The 12,626-nt window shown below is 38.3% G+C and overlaps 1 protein-coding gene across 2 annotated transcripts in view; it reads left to right on the forward strand.

The window, feature by feature from the left end:
• NLGN1 (neuroligin 1) overlaps window positions 1-12,626 on the forward strand; it is a 552,397-nt gene that overhangs the window by 234,302 nt on the left and 305,469 nt on the right. For both annotated transcript variants that reach the window (XM_026666512.2, XM_026666533.2), the window contains one exon: window positions 10,509-10,661. In XM_026666512.2, the coding sequence (XP_026522297.2) occupies window positions 10,509-10,661 (153 nt within the window). The remainder of the gene's footprint in view (window positions 1-10,508; window positions 10,662-12,626) is intronic.

Genomic DNA, 12,626 nt, shown 5'->3' on the forward strand with positions numbered 1-12,626 from the left:
AAGTACAAATGTCTGCAATACAGGCAACTGATGAAGCACATGCTCTGTTCTTTCTGTGTGTCCAGAGTCATGGAGGCATTGTTTCTCCAGTTAGGTAAACCTCACTGTATCACCCTTCAAAGGACAGGGAGGGCATGACATCATGCCAGAGCAAATGCCCTCCAGTGGTTAGGTACTTTGAATTTAGGGAAGTACGTCATAGAGGAGACAGTGGTTAATTTAAGTTTTCAGAATTGAATCTGCTCTGGCTATTCAAATGAAAAGGAAATATCAAGAGCCTTGTGGACCTTTGCTAATATATAATCTCATGGGAAGAATCCGCCATTGTTACCTCTTTGCAGGCATCTACATCCTAATTACATGAAGTACTGTGGAAATATATTTTCAAATGTCAAGAGCAGTAATGGCACAAATAGATTTATGAGCAGCTTCTTCTGATTATGAATTCTTTTGAAGTTATTCCTTCTGACATAGCAATGAAAGAGAGGAGAAAACCAAGCTTGCTTTAAAGGTAAAGGTTCCCCTCGCACATACATGCTAGTCATTTCTGGCTCTAGGAGGCAGTGTTCATCTCTGTTACAAAGCCGAAGAGCCAGCGCTGTCCAAAGATGTCTCCGTGGTCATGTGGCTGGCATGACTAAATGCTGAAGGTGCACAGAACGCTGTTACCTTCCCACCAAAGTGGTCCCTATTTTTCTATTTGCATTTTTATATGCTTTCGAACTGCTAAGTTGCCAGAAGCTGGGATAAGTAACGGGAGCTCACTCCGTTACTCAGTGCTGACCTTTCTGATCAACAAGCTCAGCATCTTAGCCACTGAGCCACCGCGTCTCCTTAAAGTTTGCTTTAGCATTCAATAAATAACCTGAACAACTCTTCAGTGTACAACCTTTCTTGGGCTGAAGATCCCAGTTGGTCTTTAACTAACATGTAGGGAGGCCCAATCTAGATAATGGATGGGTCCAGGACCAAGAATTAGATGGGTCAAAAATAAAAGTCACATTTCAATTACACAGTTAGTAAAATTTCTCCGTCATGTATTTAATAGTTTTCCTCTTCTGTTGCCTTAAAACATAAAGTTCATCATAAATTATGGAACAGCTTGAAGAATAGTATCAAGGCTTTGAAGATTATAAATTGTATTTGCTTGGTTAGTTAAAAAAATATATGGGTCTGGTTTGAAATGGCCTCAAAATCTGGAGTAAGATCAACTTCCAACTTAACTGGAGGTATGCCAAAGGATAATTCTATCAGTTTGATTTGTGTTAAGTTGTTTTAAGATTAATGCAACTTGCCTTCCTTTATTTAAAAGAAGGTCCACAATTAGTTGCATTAAATGCCAATGTTTTCTGGAAGCTGATATGCTGTTGGCCAATATTAATGCAAAGATTATATTACACTAACACAGAGAGAGATTTGTGGTTTCTTTCTCATTAGGAAATATACATACATACATACATACATACATGCACACACACACACACACACACACACACACACACATATATATATATATATATGGATCTTTGGTTATTCGGGTTTTCTCCCGCGTAAGATTGGAAGTATCTAGGCCTAGATACTTCCAATCTTACGCGGGAGTCATCTGCCATCATCAGGCTATATGTGTATATATGTCAATTATCTGGAAGCCTGCACTCACAAACAAAAAATCTCCACATCACAAGCTAGGCAAACACCTCGGCACAAACAGACCCCCCCCCGATACCTCCAGCTCAAACACATCCCAACCAGGCACCCAAATGAAACCTAGCCTCCTAATAAATGATACCGTCCATTTACTCGGAGCCAAGCCGCACTAAAAGCCTCCAATACAGGAAACACAATGTTGCAAGCCAATCAAGACAAAAAAAGCTACAAAACAGATAGAAGATATTAGAAACACCAATCAAGCAGAACACAGCAAACTCCAAGACCAATAAACACAGACCAAGACTCCCAACCAATCAGGATGAAGAAAAAACCATTCTGGCACAGCGTAGGCTAACACCAAATTTAAAACAGAAACGGCTGTGAAAGTCTGACTCACAGACGAACACAATACAGAAGCCTGATGATGGCAGATGAGATTCTGCCGAAACGTTGCTACAACTTTAAAAGCACAACTATAATGATGTGGGAAAATACCCGAAACACAAGCAGAGGACTCAGGAGGCAGAGAACAGATGGGGTGGGGTGGGGCCAGACAGAGTGGTATTTGCTGGTTCTCTGAACTACTCAGAATTTCTGCTACCAGTTCTCCAGAACTGGTCAGAACCTGCTAAATACTACCTTTGGTCCAAAAGCTTGGAAGGTTAAACTTCTGGTCCCGGTGATTGACCCAGATTGGATCCTGCAACTCTATCCTTGGATAACTATATTCACCTTCATTCACTACAAATAATTCTTTGTGCCTAAATGTAGACATCTATTTCTGTTGAAATTGGTTTTAATACCCAATTCTTTTATATAAGCTGAAGGGGATGAAGATATATCTACAACATTTCAGAGGTACTGTCAGAGCTTTCAGAACTCTGGAAAAAATTGAATCCTCTCAATTCCTTTTTCCCTATTTCCTTTCTGAGTGGAAAGAACCATATTGCTTCATAGAGGTGGATTTCTTGTAGGTCAGCAGTGATATTTTTGACAGTGTAGCATGCAGAAAATTTATTTCATCTCTATTCTTATCTGCTATGGCATGTGGATAAATTGAGAGAAGTTTGCAGTACTGCCTGTCCTTAACCTTTTGGAGCATAATATTCAGAAGGAAGTCATAAAAAAAGCATTATGGAGGTTGAATTTATTCACAGAGCTCTTTGTAACTTGAACTTGATTTCTTGCTAGAATACAAGGTTCAGGAAATAGATGTGGCTGTTTCTACAAAGACAGTTATTCTCTTTGCCCCATTTGCCCAGATAAACCAAATGGTGCTACCAAGACTTCATTACTATTCACAGTCAGTGCTCTGTAATTCAATGTAATTTTAATTAAAGATGAATTCTTAAACAATCTCCTGCGCTACCTACAAGCATACAATTAGCTGCTTACAGCTTCTGCTGTGAGCAGTCATTTAGTGGTTCTCAAATTAATAATTTATTTTTGGTCCCTACATTTTGCATTCATGGTAGGAAAATAAGAAGCCAATGCTATGGATAAAAAAGCCATCACGGAGGAAAATGTGGAGGAAGTGGGAAATATCCTTAGGTATTCTAATTAATGTTGAAACACATCAAATAGGTGATTCCACAGGCAAAACTAAATGTCATTTCTACCTGTAGTTTAATGCACAAATTGCCAGTGTCACCTCTCTAAAAGAGAAATGATAGAAAGATGTGCAGATATACATAACATAAACCAAAAAGCAAGTGTAAAGACATTCCAGAGTAGTTGTTAGCTTATAAATACATGGGTGAGCAGGTGAAACTTCACTTGTTTATTTATTTATATCCTGCCTTTATTATTTTTTTGTAAATAATTCAAGGCAGCGAACATATTTAATAGTCCTCCTACTCCTATTTTCACCACAACAGAAACCCCGTGAGGTGATTTGGCTGACAGAGAGTGATTGGCTTAAGGTCACCCAGCTGACTTTCTTGTCTGAGGTGGGACTAGAACTCACAGTCTCCTGGTGATTGACCCCAAGGTCACCTAGGTTTTCATGCCTAAGGCTTTCATGCCTTAGAACTCACAATCTTCTGGTAGTTGGCTGAAAGTCACCCAGCTGGTTTTCATGCTAAGGCAGGACTAGAACTCACAGTCTCCCAGATTTTAACCTGGTGCCTTAATCACAAAGCCAAACTGTCTTTTAGAATCTAAAAGTGATGATTTCATGGCTAGCCTCACTTTTCTTTGGGGGGGGGGGCGAGTTCCACAACTGGAATGCTATAACTAATAGCCTTTCTCCTGGCTGCTGAATGAAACCAACTGGTAGAATCTCTGATCTTAATGCTTGGTCTGAAAGGCATCCAAATTAAGAAATATTCATGATATTCCTCTAAAAAGAAGACTGTCACCTAGTGAACGAAACATCCTATTTATTCTTCTGTCTAGGGTACTCTATTATATAAGCTGACTAAACCTGTTATTTAGTCAGCTTATATTCTTTATTAATCCCTGCAGAACATCTGCATGGCAATAAAATACCATAGGGTGTCGATAGACATTCCATGGAATTTTATGATTTTTATCAGCTGTCCAAATGTAAACAATAAGAGAGCCTGTGTGTAACCTGTGTAAGATTTCATTCAGTCCCCACCAATCATAGTTCTTTAAGAGAACTATGAACTAGGAAGTGACGCGGTGGCTTAGTGGCTAAGACACTGAGCTTGTCGATCAGAAAGGTCAGCAGTTCGGTGGTTTGAATCGCTAGCACTGCGTAACAGAGTGAGCTCCCGTTACATGTCCCAGCTTCTGCCAACCTAGCAGTTCAAAAGCATGTAAAAAATGCAAGTAGAAAAATAGAGACCATTTTGGTGGGAAGGTAACAGCGTTTCCATGCACTTTGGGCATTTAGTCATGCCGGCCACATGACCACAGAGATGTCTTCGGACAGCGCTAGCTCTTCGGCTATGTAACAGAGATGAACACTGCCCCCTAGAGCTGGAAACGATTTGCACCTATGTGTGAGGGGAACCTTTATCTTACTTTAAAAGCAATTTGGTTAATGAATACCCTGTACTTCAATTGTTTAGGACTGTATTGAATGGCGCTCAGACACAAGAAGCAAACTAATAAGGCTGTTTCCAAGATTTGTTACTAGGAGGTAACCTACAGTTTGTTTCCTTTAACTGACAAGCCAAGTTAGCTATCTCATTCGGCTTAATAACAGGGCCAACCCTGCTTTCTGCTCCTGTATCAATCAGGCTTCCTGTTGATATTTAGATTCTAAACTTCTCATGGTAGAATTTTAGCTTTCTTTCTTTTTTTTTCTGCAAGACACCATTAATATTGACCTATATAACCATTAATATATGATCATCACAGTGGCTTTAGTTCACTAAGGAGAAGTTTTGAAATGTCAGGGCAATTGCTTAAGTTTAAGCTTTGGTTTTGCTGCTGATTATAGTCTCTCTGTGTTTTGTCAAATAGGGGCTCTGTATTTCATCAAGAAGAGCTTATCCCATTCCTCCTTTCTTCTCCAACTAAATTAGCTCTTTTCTTTTCTTTGTTTAAAACCAATCAGCCAGGCTTCCAACCAATCAAAACTCAAGTAAGGAAAAACAACCAGCTCTCTTTCTCAAATCTATTCGGATATTAAGTTGGCCTAATAACAATCATTGAAGACATTGGGTGATCTAGATTTTAAGGGGAATAGCAGTTTCAGAGCAGATATGGGTGTGCACTGTGCATCTGCCAGCACCTTCTTAAATCAAATGTGCTTTCGTTTTTTTTCCTAGGCAGTCGTGCGAGTCCAGGAAAAGACAAAGTTTCTTTAAGGAGTTGTTGACAGTGTGACGTCCACTCCCCTTACAGATGGCTGTAATTAGAAATTTATGGCAACATTAGAAGGAAACAACTAGCTGGAAGGGTAGCCTTGCAGGCATACACTGTTTCCTCACTCATCTCCCAAGCTTTTCTTGCAAAGAGTTAGATGTGTCTGCACCCATACCTTGCTTAGATAGTAAGAGAGGCAAACATGGGATAGTTGATCAAGGTTGTCCAATATCCTAATCTGGACAAAATAAACTATGGAAACTGATGATGAGGATGTTGATACAAAGCAATCATCAAAAGCAATTATTGCTTTTCAATCTGCTATGAATTCAGGATAGTGCATGAAGAAATATCTTCAGAAAGATCTAGTGTCTCCAAAGCCATTCCTGACTTTACGTGGTCAATTTTAAACATATTTTTTTCTCTAGAATGCTAAAAATCTAGCTCATTTGTAGGATAACCTTCTCAGCTGAACCAATCTGCTCAGTCTGCATCCTGAATATGTTCCTATCACACCTACATTCTGATTGTAACTGTAACCTAATTAGTTGTCTCGAGTGCTACTTTCCAGTATATACAGAGTCTAGGAATAACAACAACGAGGCTCTGGACAGGTAGACAAACATCTAAAACAGTGATTCTCAGACCCAGCCAATTACCATAGCACAGGAGTGTCAAACTCAAGGGGGCGGATCCAGCCCACAGGGTGCTTAGATCTGGCCCCTGGGGCCACCCTCGAAAAAGCAAAGGGCTGGCCTGCGGTGCCTCTGCCAGTGAAAACGGAGCCCAGGAGTGCCGCTGGCAGAGAGTTGCAGGAAGCCGTCACAGCCAGAAATGGAGATCAGGAGCACCACATACCACCCACCCCCCCTGGACATGAGAGACGTTGAGCTGTCCACTCCTACCCTGGCCCCCCAAGGTTAAACACAACCCTGATGTGACCCTCAATGAAATCAAGTTTGGCACTCCTGCCATAGCACACTCAGGGATGGTAGATTCTGTTGGAATTCTGGATTCCTTGACATAACTTGTGATCTCAGGGAAGCTATATTATTGTTGAGGAAGGAGTTCATTTTCAGGCTCATAGACTGAAAGTCTGGCATCTAAATCCATTAAAAAAAAAATCTTAATCAGCTTTCTGGGTACCAGTGCCAGCCTTATGGAACAGCATCCCTCCCACGATCCAGATGTCTCCAAACCAGTTAGCCTTTTGTAAGGCCTTAAAAGAATTTGCTATTCCCCCATCTTTTTGATCCAAATGGTCAGGCAATCTCTGCTGGTTAATGTTGCCTTTTAAGAGTCAGATTTGTGTTTGTGACTTTAAGTGCTAAGGTTGGTCCCTTAAATTATTGCTCTTAAATGTCAGTTTTCTAAGATCAGTGGCTGCATAAATTATACACATACAAACAGTGGTGGAATTCAAAAAAAATTACTACCAGGGGTGTGGCATGGCGTGGTGAGCATGGCGGGCCTGGCAGGAGGAGGATACTATAAAATTTCCATTCCCTCCCCACTCCAGGGGAAGGATACTGCAAAATCCCATTCCCTCCCCACCCTGCTTTCCAGCTTCGTTCTCCTGTGCAGGGCAACAAAAAAAAGATCCAGCCGATCAGGGAGGCAGAGAATATATGAGGGTGGGGCCAGTCAGAGGTGGTATTTGCCAGTTCTCGGAACTACTCAAAATTTCAGCTACCAGTTCTCCAGAACTGGTCAGAACATGCTGAATACCATCTCTGCATACTTTTTATTTTTATTTTATTTTTATTTATTTGTTTTTGTCAATTGCTTACAAGATAATAGGTATAATTAAAACATAGTTATGAATACATGGATACATATAAGAAAAATAAAATAAAAAATAAAAGAGACAATAGAACAGGGACGGTAGGCACGTTGATGCGCTTATGCATGCCCCCTACAGACTTCTTAGGAAAGGGGTGAGGTCAATAGTGGACAGTCTAAGGTTAAAGTTTTTGGGGTTTGGGGAAGAAACCACAGAGTCAGGTAGAGTATTCCAGACATTGACCATGCTGTTGCTGAAGTCGTATTTCCTGCAATCAAGTTTGGTGCGATTAACCTTGAGTTTGTATCTATTGTTTGCTCTTGTGTTGTTATGGTTGAAGCTGAAGTATTCATTGACAGTAAGACATTGCAATGTATGATTTTATATACTATACTTAGATCGGACCAAAGGTGGTGTAGTTCTAGATTTTATGTCTGGTGACATAAGGTATTCTGCAAGGAGTAGAGGAGTGGAGAACTTTTCTTGTGAAATATTTCTGGACTTTCTCAATTGTGTTAATATCAGATACGTAATGTGGGTTCCAGACTGATGAGCTGTATTCGAGTATTGGTCTAGCAAATGTTTTGTATGTTCTAGTTATTAGTGTAATATTACCAGAGAAAAAGCTACATAAGATTAGGTTAACAACTCTTAACGCCTTTTTGGCTATGTAGTTACAGTGGGCTGTAGCACTTAGATCATTAGAGATGAGTACTCCAAATCCTTGACAGAGTTTGGATCATCAACAAGGCCTGTATTTTATTTTCTGATTTTTTTTGCCAATATGTAGGACAGAATATTTATTTGTTGAGATTTGAAGTTGCCATTTGTTTGACCATTCTGAAACATAGCCAAGGTCTTTTTGAAGAGTAGCAGTATTGTCTGTGGTGTTGAATAGCTTTACATCATCAGCAAAGAGAATGCAGTAGCTCTTAATATGATCACAGAGGTCATTTATGTAGAGTATGAAGAGAGTTGGTCCTAGAACACTGCCTTGGGGGACACCACTGTTGACAGGTACAGAATTTGATAGGACGCTCCCAAGTTTGACTGTTGTCTGTTTGACAGGAATGCTTCTATCCAGTTATGCAGGTGTCCAGAGATACCATAAGATTTTAGTTTTAGGAGTAGTTTGTCATGTACCACTGAGTCAAAGGCTTTACAGAAGTCTATGTAGATTGCGTCTATTGCTTTGCCCAGATCGAGTTGTGTAGTCCATATGTTTCTGCAGTGTAAGAGTTGCAGATTACATGATAGTTTTTTTCCTGAAACCAAATTGTTTATCAGAGAGTAGGTTGTTTGTTTCTAAGTGGAGGATGATGGATTGGTTAATAATTGATTCCATGACTTTACAGGTGAAGCAGCATAAAGCGATTGGTCTGTAATTTTCAACTAGGCTGGGGTCTCCCTTTTTGAAGATGGGGATGATCATGGCTTGTGACCATAGTTTTGGCAAGGAGCTGGTCCTGAAAGTTTTTTCAAAGATTATGCTTAGAGATTCGGCTATGGCAGTTGATAGCTTTTTTAAGAAGTAGGCAGATATTCCATCTGGTCCAATAGATAGAGATGGTTTTAGATTGCGTAGTGCTTTTCAATATTGTCTACTGTAAAATCGATATGTGTTAGATTATTGTAGTTGTCTGTAGTTCGACTAGGAAATACTGAGCATGATCCATTGCTGTTTACAAATACTGAGCCAAAGAATGTGTTAAAGAGGTTGGCTTTAATAGTGTCATTGTTGCAGTCTTTACCATTAGGTCCTCTCAGGAGTGGGATGGACCTTGAGTCTTTTAGTTTGTTGTTTACAAAATTGTAGAACGTGTGGGTGGAATTGCTGCATAGAAGGTTTTCTTCTTGTTTAATGTGATAATTTGTGCCTTCAGTCTTTATCTGGTGGCATAAATTTTTGTATCGGTTTTTGAAGTTGGCAACATGACCAGATTTTTTTTCCGCCAAAGTGATTTCTTTTTGGATTTAAGCTTTCTTATTGTTATGGGTAATTTGTTTTTTCTGGTTTTGGGAGTTGTTATTGGTACATGTAGTTTGATGACTCTTTTGACTTCAAGTAAAAATATGTTGTAATTGTCTTCTACAATATTGCATCCAGTGAATAGAAATTGCCAATCAAGGGATGAGAGATAGCTGTTTATAAGATCATAGTTGCCTTTTTTGAAGTTATAATTGGGGTTCCGTCATTGTGATGATTTTTGTGTGGACATATGTTGAGACAAAAGTCAATCACGTTGTGGTCACTGTTGGAAAAGGGTTCTTTAATTTGTATTCTGTAAATTGATTTCAAACTATTACAGAAGATGAGATCGAGGCAGTTGTTAAGTCTAGTGTTGTTGGTTACTAGTTGTTCTAGTCCCAGATTTGTTACTGCATTGTGGAAGGTTGCATGTGTGGGTTCAGTTGTACATTCATTAAGGGTCCAGTTAATGTGAGGTAGATTGAAGTCATCAAGAAAGATAAAAGTGTGTGGGCAGGATGCTGCCCATGTTAGTAGTGTGTTTAGCTTGTTTGCATGTTCGGTGTCATAATCAGAGGCTCTGTAACATAGTAAGAACCAAAATGTGATATTTAAGGACAATTCACAGATGATGGTCTCAGGAATAGCAAGCTCCTGGGTAACTTGGATGTTTTTTAGATGTAGGGACTTTTTATAGAAGATAGCAACACCACCTCCTCTACGTTTAGTTTAGATTGTCTAAGCAACTGACATTTATCATTCTGGATTTTCAGTGTAGAGGTATTCTGGAGGGAATATCCCCCTAGGATGTTTCCTAAATTCAGATGATGAATGTAGAAGCAGGGAAAACTGAACACATCCAATATACATTAATTCTTAATTTCCTTTTTTGAACATTCATGCTTAGGCTTCATAATATCATCAAAATGTCATGATCTGATGCTCATTAAAAGAAAACACCATAATAGCTATTAAAGCTCAGTAAATGAAAAGGTAAACTTGCTTGAAAATTGTTTAAATGTTTAAAAAAAGTGGTTTGCCGTTGCCTTTTTCAAGGTTTGTTTGTCTTCATACTCTAGCCTAGACACCTGTGATTTCTCCATCCAAGTACTAACAAAATCCTACAATACTTACCTTCCCAAGATCTTCTAAGTTTGAATAGATGTTATCTACCTCAGACAACAGCAGATAAAATTGTAATGATTTAAATATGTTGCTTGGGAAACATTAAAAAAACAGCTTGGGAAAAAAAGGAAAACAACTTAAGATGTCTATGCACATTATAACATTCTTGAGATATCATGTTTCTTAATATTTTTCTTGCAGACATTCGAGATAGTGGGGGACCTAAACCAGTTATGGTGTATATTCACGGAGGGTCTTACATGGAAGGCACTGGAAATTTATACGATGGCAGTGTGCTCGCAAGTTATGGCAACGTGATAGTTATCACTGTCAACTACCGACTTGGGGTACTTGGTAAGCAAGATTTTACTTTAATACTTGCCTTGTGTGGTTCTCTTTCTCTTGATTAGAAGGTTGTAGATATAGATGTAGACGTGGATTTAGATGTAGACGTCAAGAGAACATGGTTCTTCTTTTTAAATGTTGCTCTATATTCAAGGATATATTTTGATTTGGTTGATTTGAATTTATCATTGTGTAAAGTCACCTGCAGTTGCATTTTGTTCTGATGGCTGAGATTAAAAAAAACAAAACATATTTTGGAATTATATGTGGTTGCTGCCTAAGAGTAATTAGTTGTACATATTGTCAAGTAATGTAAAGTGAATGGCAAATGCAAGATGAGGTGTGATTGTTTCCGTTTGCCAGGAGACAAAAATATGAATTCTGTTCTGACAGGTTCATTATGTATTTCTGGGTAATAAGAATGTTTGAGAAATGTTAATCACTGCCAATGTCAGCTTTTATATTTAGCATGGCACCTTAAAGCAGAAATGAAATTACTACAGCTTAAGAGCATTTCAGATAGAAGAAGCTATTTCAAAGGGACACTATTTTGTAGCTTTAGTTATGGAAAAGTACATTGAGGCTGTGTTGTTTACATGAATACAATCAAATTGGAAAGTCTGTTTCTTAGTCACAATGTAGGTTTAAGAATCAGCTTTCCTCAAATTAGCCATAGCTGGAAAAATTAAAATTTCTTTCAAATCAGTTGCAGTTTCTGGTGACATCATGGATACATTGATGTAGTTTTCTTGAAGAGAGGTCTGCTGGAATTGACTCTTGCACAATGTGGTAACTGCATGTATTTGAATTTCTTTTTTTTTATTATTATTATTATCCAGTCTAGGGCATTAGATTGCAGAAGGCTTAGATTAGTAGCTGTAAATGCTTCTAAATAATGAATTTGATCTTTTGTTTTCTGAGTTCCTTTGAAGCACACTGTAAGATGAATTTAATACTACTGGCAGTTATCAACAGTTTTAGAAGTGTATGTAATGTAGAGTGAGAAAGTAATGTGTGATTTATAAACTCTGGTTTTCCTTAAACTGAAGGGAGATTGCTTGGTCATGTGGTTTAACTTTAGATTGTTTCTTTACCACTCAACTTGGGCTTGTGGTTTCCTGCTGTTGGCTCTTCTGTGGAAATCATCTCTTGGCTTTTATTTGATGGTTACAAAAGGATGCACTGGCTTAAAGATTTTTAAAAATGAGATTTCACTTCCCTTGGTGTTGGCTTTGAATGAAATAAATCTTCAGTTCATGAAATGTGAGAAAGCTACATATTTTTTCACCTGGGAATCCTTCCCTTTTTGCTGGAAAATGAACAATGCAATTTAATAATTGTGTGTAACACAAAGTTCAGTATCCAGACCTTTGCTTTGATTTGTATCACATATATTTGCATGACTACTTAATGTATTCTTCACTTCCTCAATGCAATTAAATATTGACTCAAAATCTCTAGAGCTATGTTATGCATTAATTTAAAACTCTGTGTGTGGTCAGCTTGCAAAATCATCTTTCTGTTTAGCATACATTTTTTTGTTTCTGTTTTGTGTGCTTCTGGGTACAGGATGTAGGATAGCTCTATTTACATTTTAAATCTATAAACTAAAGTATAAATGATAGGAGGGTGGGTAGATATATTATCTAGATTAGAACAATATAATTATAAATTTGGAGGCACTTTCTACTTAACAGAACAAAAGTAATGATATGCAATAGGTGGTAAAATACAATCTGGTCACACACTTGTTAATCTAACTGATCACCCTTAGTTTCCTCTTGCTTAGTGGAACAGCCATGTGGTAATAACACTACAAAGCTTTGAAAAGAGGCAGAGAAGATTATGTTAGTCAAATTTCTCCTGAGCTCAATACAAGCTGAATATAGAGCTCTATCGAAATATAAACCCAAGTAATCATGGATTCACTGACTGCATTTCATTCTTGCTTTCATTTCTCCATATTTTTTTTCT

The sequence above is a fragment of the Notechis scutatus genome, chromosome 4 (assembly GCF_049901735.1).
Source record: "Notechis scutatus isolate UNSWTSFEM ecotype Mainland chromosome 4, rNotScu1.2, whole genome shotgun sequence".
NCBI classification, from domain to species: domain Eukaryota; kingdom Metazoa; phylum Chordata; class Lepidosauria; order Squamata; family Elapidae; genus Notechis; species Notechis scutatus.